The 19,032-nt window shown below is 39.1% G+C and overlaps 1 protein-coding gene across 1 annotated transcript; it reads left to right on the forward strand.

The window, feature by feature from the left end:
- The first annotated feature begins 3,633 nt into the window (after positions 1 to 3,633).
- Positions 3,634 to 18,892, forward strand: wdr1 (WD repeat domain 1). Its single transcript, XM_049574739.1, has 15 exons — positions 3,634 to 3,771; positions 5,777 to 5,898; positions 6,991 to 7,081; positions 7,180 to 7,327; positions 8,700 to 8,880; positions 10,432 to 10,509; positions 11,640 to 11,720; positions 12,064 to 12,297; positions 12,666 to 12,753; positions 14,154 to 14,310; positions 14,868 to 14,955; positions 15,113 to 15,223; positions 15,425 to 15,598; positions 16,809 to 16,953; positions 17,967 to 18,892. Exons 1-15 carry the CDS (start codon positions 3,756 to 3,758, stop codon positions 18,071 to 18,073), a joined length of 1,821 nt encoding a protein of 606 aa, XP_049430696.1. The 5' UTR covers positions 3,634 to 3,755; the 3' UTR covers positions 18,074 to 18,892.
- Positions 18,893 to 19,032: the final 140 nt, after the last annotated feature.

The raw sequence follows: 19,032 nt of genomic DNA on the forward strand, positions 1-19,032 counted from the left end.
TCCTTTAAAACACAGCCCTCATCCATCTATCCATCCATCTATCCATTTTCATCCGCCGAGCAAAGCACCCCAGACATCCCTCTCCCCGGCAACGCTTTCCAGCTCCTCCTGGGGGACCCCAAGGCGTTCCCAGGCCAGACGAGATATGTAAACACAGCCCTCATCTCCACTGAAAAACAACTTTGGTAGAGAAAGGGCTGATGGAATCAGAATGAGGCACTACAAGAGCCTCTGTTCCAGCACCAGCTGACCTGCAGCTGCTATATTTGAATTATATTCCTTTTTGGTTCATGTTTCATGCTAATGAAAAATAATTAACAAAAAATATCATAGTGTTTTATTGTATTGATTTATACTTGTGAATGTATGTGGTATTAATCTTTTTCCATGTAAGCAGCTGCTAGTTTTGCTTTTTGTCTCCAGAACTCCAACAAGAAAAGTTATTTAAATCTTTCATTTAAGTCAAAGTACCACAGTAAAAGTATTCATTATGCAGAATCGCATGACAGCATGAGGTATAGTGACTTAATATTATTGAATTAAAATGTAATCAGCATTTTATTGTTGTAGCTCATTATAACTTGTATACTGTTGGATAATTTAATCAACAACAATGCATCATATTTTAAGTGTGTAGTGACCAAAGCTTTGATAAATTAAAAAAATACACTAGCTTACTCTGAAATGTAGTTAAATGTACGTATACAGTTTCATAAAATGAAAAACCTGAGGTATAACACCTTAAAATTGCACCAAAGTGTACTTAAATGTAGTGCATGTATTCAGTCCACCAGTGGTTAAGAGAAAGGAGAAGAAGACGAAAATAGTCTTTGTGAAGCTAATACTGTTCACTTCACATTGAATGGTTCAGGGGGCCCAGAGCCAGTCAGGGCCCCTCCAACATGTTCGGGATTACATTTATTTGTTGTGTCAGAGCTGTTGTTGAGCTGAGCTCAGGTGGGCTTAAATGGTGCTCCTGTGTGAAACTGTAAGAACACACAGTTTCACACTCACTCATGAATCTTTTTCAATGTGTTAGCCATTGCTTGTAGAATTAACTTTAACATTTTGTATTGTTGTCCCATGACCTTTGCTGCTGTCATGGCTCCACCTTCTGGAATTGGTCTATCCTAAATAAGTTAGGGGATTCCCACACCTATTCCAGGCAAGTGATGCTGTCTGCTGACACACAGGATGACATCGGATTTTAAAATGTACATCATGGAACTGTAGATCAGCGGGCTGTCCTCTGACACTTTAATAATCTCCCTTTCCCTTGTTAGGCATTTCATTTGGTTATTCATGCTAGCATAATTTTTTGAGGCAAAGTGGGGCATCTAATAATTTGTGGAAATTTTGCCCTGAGGCATGGCTCTCAGGCAGACCCTCACCCTCTTCATTTAGCTCCTCTCATGTACATTCAAGCCACAGAGCTAAGTATCCATTTTTCTTGAATATAGATTAATGACAATCTTATAAATAACCAGAAGGTCTTCTATCAGCACTTCAAAGTGTGTACGATTTAGGGGGATATATTTGCAGGAATGGAATATCATAAAATAAGTATGTTTTCTTTAGTGTATAATCACCTGAAACTAAGAATCGTTGTGTTTTTCTTACCCTAGAATGAGCTGTTTATATGTACACAGGGAGCCGGTCCTCATCTACAGAGATCACCATGTTGCATCACTATGTTTCCACAGTTGCGGATAAACCAAACATCCAGCTGGCTCTACATAGGACCATTCATGAATTTGTGTCACCCACCATAGTTTGCAGCCCCTCCATAACAAGTTATCAGAGAAAAAAGGTGAGCGTACATTGGCAGGTGCTGGGCTGTCTGTAATGTGCTAAACAGCATATTGTAACATGAAACTGCTTTACTCAGTGTTACTGGTTTTTATCACCTGGTCCTTTATTGGCGAGCAAGAACCCTCTGTAGATATTGGTCTCCTGGTAGAAACCTCCTGAACAATGAACACTGAAGGAATTCTAGCCTAGAGATGTTTTAGCTGGTTGCAATCTGCAGTCCTCACCACTATCTTACACAATGTTCCTTTAAAGAATATAGATTGGCCTAACATGTACAGATGCATAACCAACACATTCAAACAGGACTGTTGTGTAACTCAAAGTATTAACTGCACGGTATAAGTCTATGAACATCAGATAATCAAAGTAACCAAAGTATATTAGTATGCAATTCCTTAATTCTCTATAATGACATAGTCTTCAACTAGTCTAAATACTTAAACATCATAAGCAAATCCTGAAATTCAGTTAATGCTTTTGGTTTTGGTATGCCACCCCAAGATTTTCAATGACCCAATCTGGCCACTGTAAAAATTCCTGGGGGTGCCATTGGCTGTGCTGACCTTTGAACCTTTCTCCTGTACAGTAAGAATATTTTAAACCCCTTAAAGCTCAATGGTTGCCAGACATACATGTCCATGGTGGTCATGGTGGTGCATTGGGAACATAGTATTTCCCCCCCTCTCTCTCCCTCTCTCTCTCTCTCTCTTTCTCTGCTAAAACACTCCAAAAGTGTTGAGAAGAATCTTTGTAAATTCTGGTAATGTTGTTAAGTTACTCTCCTGGTCCTTCAAGTGGCATCTGTAGGGAGGTGTAATTACGGATGCGTAATGCATGAGGAAAAACAAAAATTTGCCCTGTTTTTCTGAGTGTTATCTCTGAGAAAGGTTTCCATGTAAAAAAAATCGACTTGTTTTTCTGAATCAATGAAATAATAATCTAATTAATTCTCATTTTCCTAAATTAACAAGATTGTTATCTTGTTAATCAAGGAAAACAGTAGCCTAACACTATTTTTGGATAGTCCACCTACAGATCTTTAGATGGTATTTGTAACATTTCAGCATCTTGTTAGTCGAGATTCAACAACCTGTGCATCATACACTGAGCCAACAGTTCAACTAAACTGTTTTGAGAACATGTAATGAAATGTCACTGGACTCTTTAGATAAACATCTACAGACAAAGCAAAATAGTTGAACTATTGAATCTTTTAGGTGGACTATCCAAACAAAGCATTGTAAGTAAAGCAAGTAAACAACAGCAGAATTTCAACCCCTTGAAAACTTTTCTCAGAATTATGTGATGATAATCATGTTAATTCAGGAAAAACTGAGCAGATAATTTTTCTCGCAGAGGGGTGCAAGTGACATGTCCACTATTTAAAACATGTAACCCCCCCCAAGCCTGAATGAAAATGTGAAGCAGGGGACTTTAATTTTGAGAAATTTAAAGACATTTACATCATAAAATGAAAAGAAAAGACAACATGCACAAACTGTTGCATAAAACACTAGTTCATACATGTCCCCTCCACCCCACCTTACAATATTGAAAGGAAGCGTACGCCCTTGCTTCTATTAGGCTTTCGTGCGCTACTGTGTTTTCACATCTGGAATTTATCATTCAAACAAAAAAATAATGCTGAGTGAGCTGAATGTAATGTTTGCACATCATATGACAAGCACAAACTGGGGTCAACCTATCGCCCTGGAGCCTGACAGACCGTATTTAGGGATAAATGATCCCATATGTCACCGTGCCTGGCGAGTGGCTGACAGCCGCAGCGTAGTATCTGAGTTTACTATATATGGGCAAAGCCAGGCAGAAGGAGAGCTGCACTCGCTTCCGTGTTTGTGTGATCAGGGAGTGCTCAGCCGGGGGAGCTTCACTGGTTCATTCATTTCTCAACAATAACGCTAAGCAAGTGACCAGCAAGCAAGATGACCTATGACCCGAGTAAGTTTGTTTATTTTTAATAGCAACTGCGGAGAAAATGCAATTAAATCTGTTATTTTGGGCGACATTATTCAGCAGGTCGAGCTAGTCAGCCAGGTAGCTCGCAGCTAGCTAGCCTCGCCCATTGCATGATTTTGACATCTCGCACGCGAGAGACAAAACCCCGGCATTGGCAATGGTTCATTCACATTTAATACACACGTGTTTGAACAGGAGTATATTGAATGTGTGTGTGTGTTAATGCAGCTCATTACAGCCGGTTCATTTAAGTTAGCGTTAGCCGGCTGGGCTAACAGGAGTCAGAGGAAATAGCTGTGCTCACATCGCATTGTTATGACATGTTGAGGCAGAGGCTGGCTGGCAGTCAGGAACCTCTGCTGGGGAAGTGGCTCACAGAAACTTGGTATGTGACTGCTCAAGAAAAGACTGTCGGCTGTCAGCTTTTATGTCGAGCCTGTGGAGATGATATTCAAGCTAAGAAAGCTGATTTTCAGAGAAAATGCGGAAGCTCAATGAATGCACCAGCTTCCTTGTGAGTGTGAGATTTAATAGCCTCCAATTAGGGAGTGATCTTGACTTAACAGAGGGGGGTGGTGGCTGCGGTATGACTTTGTTTATTTATTGTTATTTTGATCCTTCCTGAAGCTGCAAATATTTATCCTTCAGCCATCCTGAGTGACTGAAAATGCATGATCCTCCCTCCACTATAAATTAGTTATTAGATTTTTTAAACTCTTTCATGTTTGAAAGTTAAAAGTTGAAGATGAAGTTCTGGAGGTGAAAAAAAAGCCTCCCTCTTGTCGTGCATGCTGGTTAGTTGGTGCAAACAGATTTTAAATGAGATGTAGAATGAAGTGATTTTGTTGAGATCACTATTTTAAGCTCAGATTTACTGATGGAAGCTTTCATTGCACATGGTGCACCCAAGAATTGATGGAAATCTGAAAACCTTATGATAATGTATGTTTTTGCAGTTTATGTCTTAAATGAATAGTGTAATTTTAGAGGAAAACTTTTAAAGAAAACATGTCTTCCAAATATGTGGTTTGGAATGTGTGTTTTCTTTAATAATAGGCGGTAAAATAAATACAAGATACAACCATTTAAATCTGTATATCCCTTTTTAATGCCCCCCAAAAAATCACAAGTCACTGCCCAGTGCTTAAAAAACAATTTGACATGCGTTTTCCTTTTTGCACCACCCCTCCCCTTCATAAGGTACAAACAGTCCCTTACTGCTCCCAGTCTTTATGGTTAATGCAAAAAAAGTTTTTTTTGTGTGTGTGAATTTACATTCATGTATATAAAACTTAACCATGATAATTAAAAGAGTAATGATGTATACTGCTTGATAATTTTTATGATTGTGGTTTCCCCTAGGTAGACGGCTTTGGGGTGGTTGTGGATGGGCTGCAGGGTGGGAGGGTGTATGCTAACCCCATTAATTACTAGGGGTGTAAATCACAACTTACATCACAAAATTATTATTATTATCATTGATTTAATCGACTCCTGTAACACACATATCGCGTGGCCACCCATCCAAGGCAATGGTAGGGGAAACATTGTATTGTTATCATTATATTATTATTATTATTATTATTATTATTATTAGAGGATAATATTGGTATTTGTGTGGCAGCTAAATCTTCTTCCAAACAGACCTGGCTGTTCAGTCAGTGTCTGGACGGAGGCCATTTTTGACACATCAACTCCCCCAGAGTGATTAATGGAAAACTAAGTGATGCTAAATTAACTCTGCATACTCTCTGCTATCTTATCTGAAAAGATATTTGTCCAGGCAGTGCAAGTTATAAGATTTCATGCTCTATTTACTCGTGTAGTCCAGATGTACAGTTTAATATCCTCTGTCTGCATACAATCCCTTGTAATGTAGTTCAGTTTAATACTTCTCTCAGTGTACGCTTGTTTAAGTTGTATTAACCATAATGCGTTACATGATCTGTCTGCCTGACGTCTTTCTTGTCATGTCTACTTTTTTCAGAGCATGTATTCGCCAGTCTCCCTCAGATGGAGAGGGGCGTTGCAAAAGTGATCGGAGGCGATCCCAAAGGGAACAACTTCTTGTACACCAATGGGAAGTGTGTCATCATCAGGAACATCAATGTAATGATCTTTTTCAAAGTCATATTTTACCAGTGTTGTAACCTTACTTTTTTTTTTATCTGTTTATGTATCCCAATTTGAGTCTTGTTTTGGCCATGATTTATATTATTCATGTTGGCATTTTACTCACTAACTACAGTTATTTGCTTTGGTTGCACTGAATTCTGTGAGTGGAATTTTAAAGAGCAAGTTAACACCAACCTCAAAGAAATCTGTGTTTTGTGTGTCAATGACTGTGCTCTTGGTGCGCTCCAAAAATTCAGTCGGCACAGTGCCGGTTTGCACTGCTTGAAATGATTTACAGTCTCTGCCAACGCTTACAGGCTGTCTAAAGAATAAATTAAAGTTTGGCTGCAAAGATAGTTCAACTGGCTTCCTTCAAAAAGTGGTGTAGCACGTTTAGAACTTTTCACTTCCTTACCGTTAGCAATTTCTAATTCAGTAGTCAACCTCAACAAGAGCGTTACAGCAACATCTCTACTCTTTGCTGTCAGCTGATGGGGATCCCCCAGTGTCATACCTGCCACCTGCACTGCATTTAAGAGCTTTCCTCACTCATGCCGCCACATAACACATGGCACAATGCACAGACAGTTGGAGCGCAGCCTTTGTTGCACCTGTAATCCCACCTATGGGTGATGTCAGGGTGTATTGAACATTGCATACAGCAGTAAGATGAGAGCTTCAAACAGTTGTGGTCAGTAGAAATAAGAATTTCAGCTGGTATTCAGTTACTCTTTATGAGGAACCAGTTGTGTAAAACTGTAGTGGTAAAGATATGTTTTATCAATACACACTGATCCTGACTATAAATCATTTAATACTTTAATACTTTTAATACTACACAGCATTGATACACCAGTACCAGCTGTGCTTTGTCACTTTCCTGTGTCCCTTTAAGTCTCCTCAATAGATCTAATGAGTAAAATGTTATCATAAGCAATAGGAGCCATGGCCAAATCCCTGGAAAAGGTTAAAAAAATAAAACTGAATTCTCCTTTGACTTCTGATCCTGATTTAGAAGGAAACCAGCTAATGTGCCGTGTGTCAGTCACAGATCTGCTGATGTCTCACATTTCCTGTCTCTTACAGAACCCAGCTATAGCAGACATTTACACCGAACATGCCCATACGGTAACTGTTGCTAAGTACGCCCCCAGTGGATTCTACATTGCATCTGGAGGTAAACGACCCACCTATGAACACGTGTCAACAAATATGCATGTATAGCTACCACAGTTATGTTGATGCTATAGTAAAATATTGTCTTAAACCCTTTAGATGTATCAGGAAAGATCCGTATCTGGGACACCACCCAGAAGGAGCACCTTCTCAAGTACGAGTACACCCCTATTTCAGGCAGGATCAAGGACATTGCATGGACAGAGGATAGCAAGAGGATTGCTGTCGTTGGGGACGGACGAGAGAAGTGCGTATGAGGGGTTTTCATACATGTTCAAGAAATGAATGGAGTTAGCCTCATTCCACTCAGACTAGCATGACCACAGGCATTTACTGCAAAGCAGAATTTGGGGTTATTGTGAAGATTATAGGCCAGTATTTACTTTTCACTCCAATGAATATGATTTTTTGCTGTCCCAAAAACAGAACATTCCCAATAGTGATTCCCTTCATTCATGGTTCTGATGATGTTGCTCGTAATTAACAACCCTGTCCATTTCACACGAACGCGTTTGTGGCTGGGTAGGAAAAGTCAGAGTTGACTGAGCTAGTAGGTAACCAGCTTTGTGGTAGCGGCAGTGTTAGTGTGAAGTGAAGCAAGATAACAAAAAGATATCCTGGGTAAGGTGAACTGGCTTCGTAGTACAGGCCTCGGATTTCATGAGAAGCTTCTTCAGCTGTTACAGATCACTACTCTATTGTTTGCTTTAGATGTTCTTTAGATTAACATGCCAAGGTGGCGTGTGGATTGGAATTATGATTATTATTAATTTTCGTGCTTGATGTCATGGTTTTGTATAAAATACAAGTTTTTGTGAATGCTATATAGTATACAACACTACCTGAGCTGTGAAGACACCTTAAACTCCCTAGTATATCACTTGCCTTACCAAATATGGAGGGCAACTTGCTGTCAATACAATTACGGAAACAAAATTACAGCACAGTTATTCTTGATATTATTGAATACATGCATTAAGTAATACTCTGTGTAAGCTTTGCTTTTTATGTCATCCGAGGAGACTTGAAGACTTGTATATGCGTTTCTGATTATTATAAACCGAATCACAATGTTTGTTTACAATCACTTGTGGTAATATAAAATTAAATGACTCTACAGATGATACCATTAGTAGTTGGTTTTTTAGCCACTTAAAAAAGGCCCATCTAAAAAAATCTATTTAATTCTGTGTTATATTTAGAATACTTTCATAGCTTTACTTGCTGTCAGACAGCCCCTCTGACAAGGAAGTGAAGCAGTTATTTTAAAGTAACCAGACTCCACTGACAAAAACATTTTACTTTGCTGAACACTGGAGTTGCTGTTCTACCATATATATCATACCTATATTGATAATTCTTTAGGTGGGTCTTTTTAGATGGCTAAAATATGTATTGCTGTGGCCCCCATCCACAGCAGGACACGGCTTAGCTTCTGTGCTGGCTGATATGATTTATCAAAGATGCAAGCAAAGCAATGCAGTGCATAAAACAAGCACAGCAGAAACATCAGATTGGACCAAGGTGTTTAACTACAAAGCTTGAAACATCACTGTTACGGCTGAAAATTACAACAGACCTCAACAAGTCTGCCAATTTGTGTTCATCTCTTGCTGTAGGTTTGGAGCCGTGTTCCTGTGGGACTCTGGCTCTTCAGTCGGGGAGGTTGCCGGCCACTCCAAATTAATCAACAGTGTCGACATAAAGCAGACACGTCCTTACCGCCTGGCCACCGGCAGTGATGACACCACCGGCTGCTTCTCCGAGGGAGTCCCCTTCAAGTTCAAGTTCACATTAAATGTGAGTTGCAGAGATCAACATTTTTCCTTTTTTTTTCTTTTTTTTTTTTTTTTAACCTGTAGGCATTTGTGTTTAAACAAAGTAGTTGGAGCTAAGCTGATTTTGCTGGAAGTCACAAGATCAACCAAAGGCTGAATGTCTTCTTTAACTTGCATTCCTAGTAGTATCAAAATAATGGCCTCCATTAAATACAGAGATAGTAGTAGATGTAGCAGGTTTTCTGTGGCTTTGTACCAGATGTCTTAATTTGGTGGCAGTCGGCCCACTCTTAGTTTGGAGAAGCGGGCTGAAGTCTGACATGAAAGCTAAGCAATCTACAGCTGTGGAGGGGTCAGAAACAAAACATATTTAATCCATCTTAAAAAGAAGTCCACCAAAACAATCAATAGAAGTTTAAGTGTAAGCTATACTGAGAGTATTTTCACAGCTTTACCCTAATGTCAGAGAGTGTTTTCTAACAGGCTCCTCTCAAAGCCAGACTCCATTGAGAAAAACAATGATTTAACTTTACTGAACACAGGAGCTGCTGGGCTACCGCTGCCTCAAACTCTTATTTAATTTGGGTTGTTGTGTGACTTTGGTGTTTAAAAGGGTAAGCTCAGATTTACCAAAGTCCCTCAATAACGCAAACAGACTGATTGACTGATTGAAGCAAAGGCATTCCCAGCACCTCCTGTGTTCAGTAAGACAAAATGACTGTTTTTCTTAATCGAGTCTGGTGGCTTTAACAAGAGGATATATGGGGAACTAGGAGACATTATCGGCTTCCCTGTTGAAATGCGCTGTCTGACAGAAAGGTAAAGCAGTGAAAACAGTGAAAATACTCTCAATATAATATATTCTAATACTGATATTGATTTTTTTTTTTTTTTTTTTTTTCTCTAAGTGGTGAAAATATGTGTTGTCGCTAGCCCTTATCTACAGCAGTACATTGCTTAGCTTCCATGTCGGACTTCATGCTACTTCTCCAAACTGCCGGCTGGCTGACTGACACCTACTGTAGGTAATACGCTGACTATGGATGAATACCCCATACGACTCCATGTCAAAAAATCCCAACTATCCCTTAAGTCTGTCACACCCTGGTGGTTCGTGACAGTGTTGCCTTGTTTGCCTGTTTCCATATTACATAACTCACTTCCCCCATAAATTCTTGGAGAATGCGTGAGCTGCATTCAAAAAGCAGGCATTCCTTCTACAAACATGCTGAGCACCAAATTCTGTCCTATACTTAAAATCCATGTCTGCTTTTTGATTTGAGTCTGCAGTTGGTTTTATGTGCAAGTGTAGCACATTCTCTAACACTGACCATGGTCTTGGTAGTTGCATGTGAATTATGTCATGCAATACATATGTAACCCCCAAAGGCTTTTATAACTAACAGCTTTTTGGCTCTTATTAACTATAAGGGCAGATTCAAAGGCTATAGGGAATGCCACTGTACCAAATAAAATACTAATATTAACTGTATATTAAAGTGCACAGTCTTTCATTGTGGATAATTTTCATCTATTTTTTTCTTCCCTGCTGTCTCCTCATTGACCGCTACAGCAACACACCCAGTTTGTCAACTGTGTTCGCTTCTCTCCAGATGGACAGCGGTTTGTCACCGCTGGCGCCGATGGCCAGGTGAGTACTGGATTACTATGTGACCATTAGACATTTTTACCCTAGTCACTTACATTATTATTGGCAATCACTGTGATTTTTACTGAAATAATACAAATATAATCTATGGTTGCCTCAACCTGTGCCATGTTTATATATTACCCATTCTTGAAAATCAAACCAAAAAAACCCTTTAAAATATAACTTTCCAGCACACTCATTTCGTTTTTGAGGTGAAACTTTATTTTTAAAGGATTAATATGTGTGAAATAAATATTATTTTTTAAAATATTTTGATCTGCTTCTGTTGTTTTAACTTCTGAACTTGCCCTGTGCCAGAAAGTACCCTCGTCCCAGACAAGAATTCACATCTTCAAACAATTAAAAAAATGTGTTAAAAGCCTCTACAATCTAAAACTAACAGTGCATACGTATAACACTGGTGTAAAAATGTACTGCTATAATCATCTTTGTTTTAAAATACTCTTTTGTGTGTGTGTGTGTGTGTGTGTGTGTGAGAAAATGTTGGTCGTTTAAAGCTGTGTCCCAGATTTTTGTCAGATTTCTTCAAAAAACATAATTTAATCAGGCATGTAAAGGGGTTAGCTGTATCCTAAGGACTCCTGTCTCACTTCCTGGTTTTCAAAAAGCAGGAATGCCAGTAGCAGTAAGCGTTCTACTTTTTGATAAATACATGCTGTAATATTGCTATCAGGTGTGTCTCAATATAACATGTCAACACTGTACCCCTTCTAAATCCAAACTAAATAGAGGTTATTCTTTAAAAAATAGTATTTTGATTGGCATTAAGAGAGTTCTTAGCAACTTTGAAAAATAAAGTAGCTACAGACTACGACTGCTGTGATATTAATAAATCTATAACTTTTTGTCAACTCCATAAGACATCCAAACTCCATCAGATCTTACCCTTTACATTGATCATGTATGCTATTGAAGAGAAAAATCAATCATTAGGAGGCTGGCCCATTACTGGATTTAATAGGCATGCCTTTGATCTTCTAAAATATATTTTCCCAGCCTAATTGAAGTATAAAAATCAATCCCAGTTCTCAAGAATGAGAAATAGGATGAAATAAAGTTGTTGACACAAGAAATGTTCCTCTTTTTCCTAATGAGTGTAATTTCCACAGATTTTCCTCTATGATGGAAAGGTTGGTGAGCATGTCGGCTCACTGGGTGGAGAGAAGGCCCACAAAGGAGGAATCTATGCTGTAAGTAATTTTTTATGTAAAAAAAAAAATACACTATATTGTGTATACTGGTTAGCCAGATGGGTTTTGTTTTTCAGGAATACCAGCTATAGGCAGGGTTGGTATGGAGTCTGCCGAGAGTGTGTGCACTTAGAAAGTGCTTCTGTTCCGATTCAAATTAGGGATTATGTGTGCTTGTCTTGAAGTTACTGATTTGATATTTCCATTCATGTCTTTGTTTTCTACATACAGTAGTGTTGGTCTTTTTGTTGTTAAGTGTGGATTCAGGGCACTTGAACATTTATACTCACATTAATATTGTAACTGTTTCTTTTACTCCTTCCCCTTGCTTTAAATCCCGAAGGTCTGCTGGAGCCCTGACAGCTCCCAGCTGATCTCTGCCTCAGGGGACAAGACCGTGAAGCTCTGGGATGTTAGTACAGGCACGGCTGTCACCACCTTCAACTTGGGCTCTGATACGACAGACATGCAGCTGGGCTGCCTGTGGCAGAAAGACCACCTCCTCAGCATTTCCCTGTCAGGATACATCAACTACCTGGACAAGAACAACCCTGACCGGCCCATACGCACCATCAAGGTCACACTCTATTCCTGGATATTATCAATAGACTTCCTTGATATTGATAAAGCTTTGTGTTAAAGTTGATATTGCCTTTTTTAATTGGGTAAAACAATGGGATAAAATAGCTAATTTTAAACATTTGAGTTGCTGAAAACATGTTAATATTGAAGATAAATACCAGACTTTTGCAATATGTATTGGGATTTATTAAATATAAATTGGCATCTGCAAATTATACAGAGGTTTGGTGAGAGAGGGCAGGTGGTGTAAATATACACTGGTAAGCTCCAGCTCCTTTAAAAAGTCAGCGTGTAGTGGACTGACCTTTTTTCTTATGTGCCCTTATAAATATATTTAAAAACATGTTCTTGTTCATCCTCCAGGGTCACAGCAAATCCATCCAGTGTTTGACAGTTCACAGAAAGGATGGTCGACCATACATCTACTCGGGGAGTCATGATGGACACATCAATATCCTTTCACTGATTAAATAGTGCTAATGATGACTGTAACAAGGCATTTATACTGTATGTAGATTATCTGTGATCATATAGAGATGCTCTGGCAGATGTAAATGGTTTGTAACTTTATATTTCTGGTAAAATGACATCATAACCCAGCGAACGAAAGAGTTGCATTGTGATTATAAGCAGCCTATCACAACTCATTTAGCACAAATTAAAGCATTTTCCGTGAAACTGAAGGCCTCAAAGCTCAAATGATGTTTCTGAAACAGTGCATTTTAATTTGCACATGCAATTAATTTAAGAGGGGAAGCAGAGATGGGAAAACCTTCTATAATTGTTCAAGCAGTTTGGTTCTGATTTGGGCTATTTAAGTGGAAATGTAATATTTACACACTTAAATAGGCTGTCCTAGTATTTTGAAGTCTAGATGAAACTGCATTTCGAGAGTGTTGAGCTTCAGTTTCATGACATATTTCCAAGTTACACAGGATATACAGGTGGGATATAAATTTTGGAGGAATGTGATTTGATTGTGGAAAAGTGTGCTTGTCATAACAAATATGGAGAGGCCTGTACACCAGTGGGAGAGCAGTATCTGTCAGGAAGAGACATACAAAGCCCCTCATACACTCCATGTAGTTTCTGAAGCAGTCCACTATAAATTGCCTTGTGTATAATCTGGAGCTGTGACTCATAACACTTTCCTCAATGTGAATAAATCCTTGCCAGGGAGCAACCATGGTAACCAGAGTATGTTTGGGGAACCAGAAAGGTTTGAGGTGGCAAACACCCTAAGACACAATGATGTGCCTTGCTGTGCTCTCTAGCCAACTTAATGCTCGCTCTGTGCAGCTGCTGTGCAGATTGAACGATGGGTGGATGTTGTGATATTATTCTTTGAAAATTTTTGGCACAAACTTACGTGAGCATCTGCTATATCTTGTTTTACAGGAAGAAATATAACTGGATTTTGATGTCGGAATATGGAGACATTTATTTTCTGTATTTTGTTTGGCAGTTATTAATTTAGCAGATATTTAATAGGTGCACAGGGGGTGTGATCTGAAAGGGTTAAAAAGGCATTTTTCATCTCATCTAGACTTAAATAAATAATTAAAGACTAAGAACTTGAACCACCAGAATTAAAAATAATTGAAAATGTAGTGGGTAGTAGCTTTATCCAAGTATGGATTTTACTTATCATGACGCAAGTGTTGGTATTAAGCAACTCTTAACAGAAATTTGTGTGTAGTAAAGATCAAAGTTTTATATTTTGTTAAAGTTCTAAAATGATAGTTCAGATAGCCCCATGCTCACCTGTCGTATTAACCTACTGGCTCAGCTCCACAGTTTGTCGCTACTTTCATGTCAACACCAGATTTTTTCCCTTAACAAAAGCCTCACATTACTGGGATGCAGAAACCGGGGAGAATGACTGCTTCTCAGGGAAGGGCCACAGCAACCAGGTGAGCAGGATGGTGACTGACGAAGGCGGCCAGCTGGTGACGTGCAGCATGGATGATACACTGCGCTACACCAACATCAGCAAGGGGGAGTACAGGTAAGGGGTCACTGCATGTTGTTGTGCAACTCTGAGGTAAACTCAGTGGAGATGGTGATAAGGTCCTGCATTTTGCCTGGTGATGACTCCGACAGTCAGCCTGGGCAGGGCAGTCATCTGGAAGGTAGCAAATAAAATGCTGAGCTAAACTTTGTTATGAGTGTCGGTAAAGGTTATGTGTGGAGGTGCCTACACTTAATTGTCTGTCACTTTAAAAATGGGTTATAGTGTTCCATGATATTGTTAATGTTATATAGAACGTTTATTTATACACATTTTTTTGACATGCACCAAAGCGAATGTTTAACAGGGTGTCTGTGTGTCCTTAAAATGTCTTCAATTAAAAATTTCAAACATTAGGCCTTTAATATCATTATATAGCATCAATAAGAGTCCAATGTATTTTATCCCTTTAAGTCACAGATATCACTCTAATCTGTCTTTTGTTTTCTTGTACCTCAAACTGAATATTGGCTTTCAGCATTCCATGATTTGTCCACCTCTAAATGTCACAGTGATCAGTTATCATATAAATGACCCTAATTTGTGTTTTTCAGTGCCAGCGATGTGGTGAAGATGGATTTCCAGCCTAAAACTGTGTCCGTAGCAGCAGGAGGGCTGTCACTGGCTGTGTGCATCGGGCAGGTAACGCCTGTGCTTTGTCATCATTGCCTAGCCTAGTTCTTAGCTCAGTGTTTCCCCTGTAAGCACATTTTTTTTTTTTTGCAGCTCCAAAGTTTTTTATTACCCATCTGATATTTTGTCTCATTTAGATGGCATCATTCATCTCTTGCTTTTGTAGGTTGTGTTGCTGAAGGACAAGAAGAAAGTCTTCACAATGGACGGTCTGGACTATGAAGCAGAGGTTGGAGCTCTCCATCCTGGGGGCACCACTGCAGCAGTGGGGGGAACAGTAAGTGGCAGTTACAATTTTAGAACACAGAAAATCTCGCCAAGCATGAGTTTTGTTAGCTTTGCTCTGTCTCAGAAAATGCTTTTGATTTCAGAGAGGAATTGGCATCAGTGTGTCTGTAAATAATCATCCACTTTAAGTGATACCATCCCAACCTGATGACACTGGATTTGAGATTGATTTCCTTTTTTTCCTCCCTAGGATGGGAAAATCCGTCTGTACTCCATTCAGGGCAACACTCTGAAGGACGAGGGAAAGACCATCGAGGCTACAGGGGCAGCCACAGACATGGCCTACTCTAATGATGGAGCCTATCTGGCGGTCGTAGGCGATAAGAAAGTTACCACCGTTTTTACTGTGGCTGACGACTACAAGGTAAACACTTGTCTGTCCTGTACGTATATCTACATATTAGGGGTGTAACAGTACACAAAAATCTCGGTTCAGTACGTACCTCGGTACACAAGTCACGGTTTGTTTATTTTCGGTACAGTAATGAAAAAAATAGACAACTATTAAATATCTTTTACTTATTGGTAACCTTATTAAAACATACCACCACAGCAGTTAACTCTTTTTACACAATTTGTGAATGAAACAAATATATATAAAATCCTGATTTTCACATTGTTTGAATGAAAATAGAAATATAAAAGTGAAAAATAAAATCCTGCTGTTTTTTTTTTTTAACACATTTTTTGAATGAAAAACATAAATATACATTTCTGCTTTAACAGTTTTACTCAATTAAAATAAAAAGTATAGTGCAGCTGGTCAGCTTTAAAGCCTGCTCAGATTCAGTTTTATTAGGAACTTACTTAGCTTTCCCCCTTTGTTAAAGTGCAGTAAACAAAACATGCTTCAATATCTAAAGTGCAGCTTTTACGCAACTCCAATGACGTTGGTTATTTCTTTAGCGCGATGGTCAGGGAAACGCTCTTTCTTTTTAAACAACGACGATATCGTAGTTTGCACCAGATTGCTTTTTCTAGTCGTGCCGGTTAACGTTCAAACTCAGGTGGTGTCGCTTTAGATGCGTTAGCGTGTTAGACGTGTTTCCAAGTACATACCCGACCGCTGTTCTGCAGTGCCGGCACACTGCTTTTGTCTTGTCAACTTGTTTATTTCCATCTTCGTATTTTACCCTGAAACCAAAGTGTTCCCAAACGGAGGACTTAAGGTTTGTGGGTGGGTCTTCAGGTTCGTCAGACTCACTTGTCATGTTGTCAAAATGCGAGAATGCGCTGCACAAAGTGAAAGCGGAGATTTACGGTCGGACTCGGTCCGTCACTCAATTACGTCCGTCGGGGAACTAGATATTTTGAATGGTTCCGCTCGCAAAAACGGAATTAAAATAAAACAAAGTAAAATAAAATAATATCCTGCGCCCAATAATTTGGTACAGGGTCGTGCCGAACCGAAAGTCGCGTACCGAACGGTTTGACACAAATGCATGTACCGTTACGGCCCTACTACATATAGATCCGTTTTTGGAACACTCAGTATCCAATGCCTACAGCAGTTTTGTATAATTTATAGTTATTGTCTCTTTTTAACAAATATTATCCCCTCATTTTCTCACCAGGTCAAAAACGTGTTTTATGGACACCACGCCAAACCAGTAACTTTGGCGTGGTCACCTGACAATGAACACTTTGCCACCGGTGGGATGGACATGAATGTGTTTGTCTGGACAGTTTGTGACCCAGACAGGAGGATTAAGATCCCAGGTAGGCCTATTGCATTCTCTTATGTCTGTATGCATGCATACACCAACATACTTAGAGGCTGCTCTGTTTGAGCTGAATAAATCCACTCTGCAACAATATCTAAACATGCTAAAACAAAGGCAACAGGACATTTTGAGCTGAGCCAAATGACGTATTAATCTTAAGATTTGGCGACACCAGTGGTTACTGGTGTTAACAGTGAGTGTGGTATAACACTGCTGCTCCTTGGCCAGCTAGTTTGTCAAGAATAAAACAGGAAAGCAGCCAGTGTAATTGTGTACAGTGCAGCCAAACAAACTTGTGTTGTCTTGATAAAGAAGTCATTAAAAAATGATGGAAATGGCTTCATGCTGTACACATAGTTTTCCCCACAACTGCGAGGCGCTGTAAGGTTGAATACCTGCAATATTTAGGAGTGGATTGCTGTCAAAAAATGTAGATTACCTGCGACTGTTTCACAGTGAAGGCCACCCTGTGTTTCGATGGTTTTCATATAAAGCTGCGGTGGGAAATGTTCAGTCAGCTTTAGCAGTAACTTTGTATGACTGAAGGAGACTCAACAGTAAACAGTGAGGCTGGTGTCAGGAAGGTCAAATTTAAAAAATAGTGATGCAGGGTTATATGCATATACCATTTCCTATGAACCCAGCATGGGAACACCGCACTCTACCACTAACAGTACAAAAACTAACATAGGAGAGGTGATTACGGAATATAAATGGTAATAGCATAAAAATGATGACGATAAATGGTATCAGAATTATAACCTGAAGTCATAGCTCAGTGAAAGGCAAGTATATTGATTTTAAAAAAGGCTATATCACTGTTGATTTTAATAGTTTTTGAGTAGCTAGCATTAATGTTCCCACATTTGATGACCTGCCAATTTGCAAGTGCTAATCAATCAATCATCACTAATGCCAGCTATTGTTGCTACGTTACCTAAAGTTACACTGTTCTCTGCCTTGAGTCATCTTTGTAACAAAGCTGTTTTCATGCTCTGATGTCTGCAGACACTCACCGGTTGCACCATCCTAGCGGCCTGGCCTGGGTAGACGAGCATACTCTAGTCACCGCCTCCCACGATGCAAGCGTCAAGCAGTGGACTATTGAATACTGAGCTGCGAGCAGACAAACATCCACATCTCCAGGGACAAGGACTACTGTAGATTTCAATCTTTCTTTTCTCTATTCTTTTTTTTTTGTTCTTTTTTTTTTTTTTTTTTTAAACTGTATTTTTACTATCTATACGGTGTTCTATGCTGTCTGTAAACATCTGAATCGTAAATGGTTTTAACTGGGGAAAGCTCCCATACAATATTATCTAAGATATGTCTCTTTGATGCGAATAACCTCAACTTACACTGAGACAAATTGTTGAATTATAAGATGTAACCATGAATGCTTTTACACCTTTTGAGCTTTATGGACCCACAATAATGTTTGTTAGCTCAACATTCCATAGGTAATAGCTTTCGCTCAGTTTAAACTGGTATCCTTGTCTGGTTGGGCTCAATGCATCTTAACTCAACAGATGAACTCTTTCTTTTTTTTTCTTTTTTCTTTTTTTTTAATTCAACAAAATCATGTCTGAAAGAAATGAAACCTTTTGGTTACATTCCTGGAATGAGAAGTAACTGATAAGTTAAGTTAATTTTCAAGGTTTTAAGGGGCTGGGTGGTTTTGCTTTGTCTTTGGTTTCATACTTTTTATGTTTCACAACTCTTCCTGTTGAACTGGGGAGCAATAATAGGAACTGAAAGAACAAAGTATGTATACAATCAAGATGCTGTCTGTTCAGTCGGAGGTCCCGTGTTGTTGCTGTGTTTATGTTTGGGCCCACTATGCTTGTCGCACTTAATTTTTCCCATGTCTTTATGCATTCACTTCCAAGGTGGAAGTGACTCATTAATAATAATAATAAAACACTTTTTATGCAGCTCCCTTTCATACAGATTTGCACTCTTTTTGTCTTGTCAAACACGTTTATGTGCTGATTTTGTCATGGGAATCTTCATCACAATTTCATGGCATTCAGGCACACAATATCAGCAGGGGGCCCTCTAGTGGGGTCTAAAG

Source organism: Epinephelus fuscoguttatus, linkage group LG1, assembly GCF_011397635.1.
Source record: "Epinephelus fuscoguttatus linkage group LG1, E.fuscoguttatus.final_Chr_v1".
In the NCBI taxonomy this organism is placed as follows: Eukaryota; Metazoa; Chordata; class Actinopteri; order Perciformes; family Serranidae; genus Epinephelus; species Epinephelus fuscoguttatus.

What these genes read in the sequence shown, in the direction of transcription:
- wdr1 (XM_049574739.1), top strand. An exon ending in TGGCTGTGTGCATCGGGCAG is followed by an intron (nt 14,956 to 15,112) that starts GTAACGCCTGTG and finishes TTGCTTTTGTAG; the next exon opens with GTTGTGTTGCTGAAGGACAA. An exon ending in CTGTGGCTGACGACTACAAG is followed by an intron (nt 15,599 to 16,808) that starts GTAAACACTTGT and finishes TTTTCTCACCAG; the next exon opens with GTCAAAAACGTGTTTTATGG.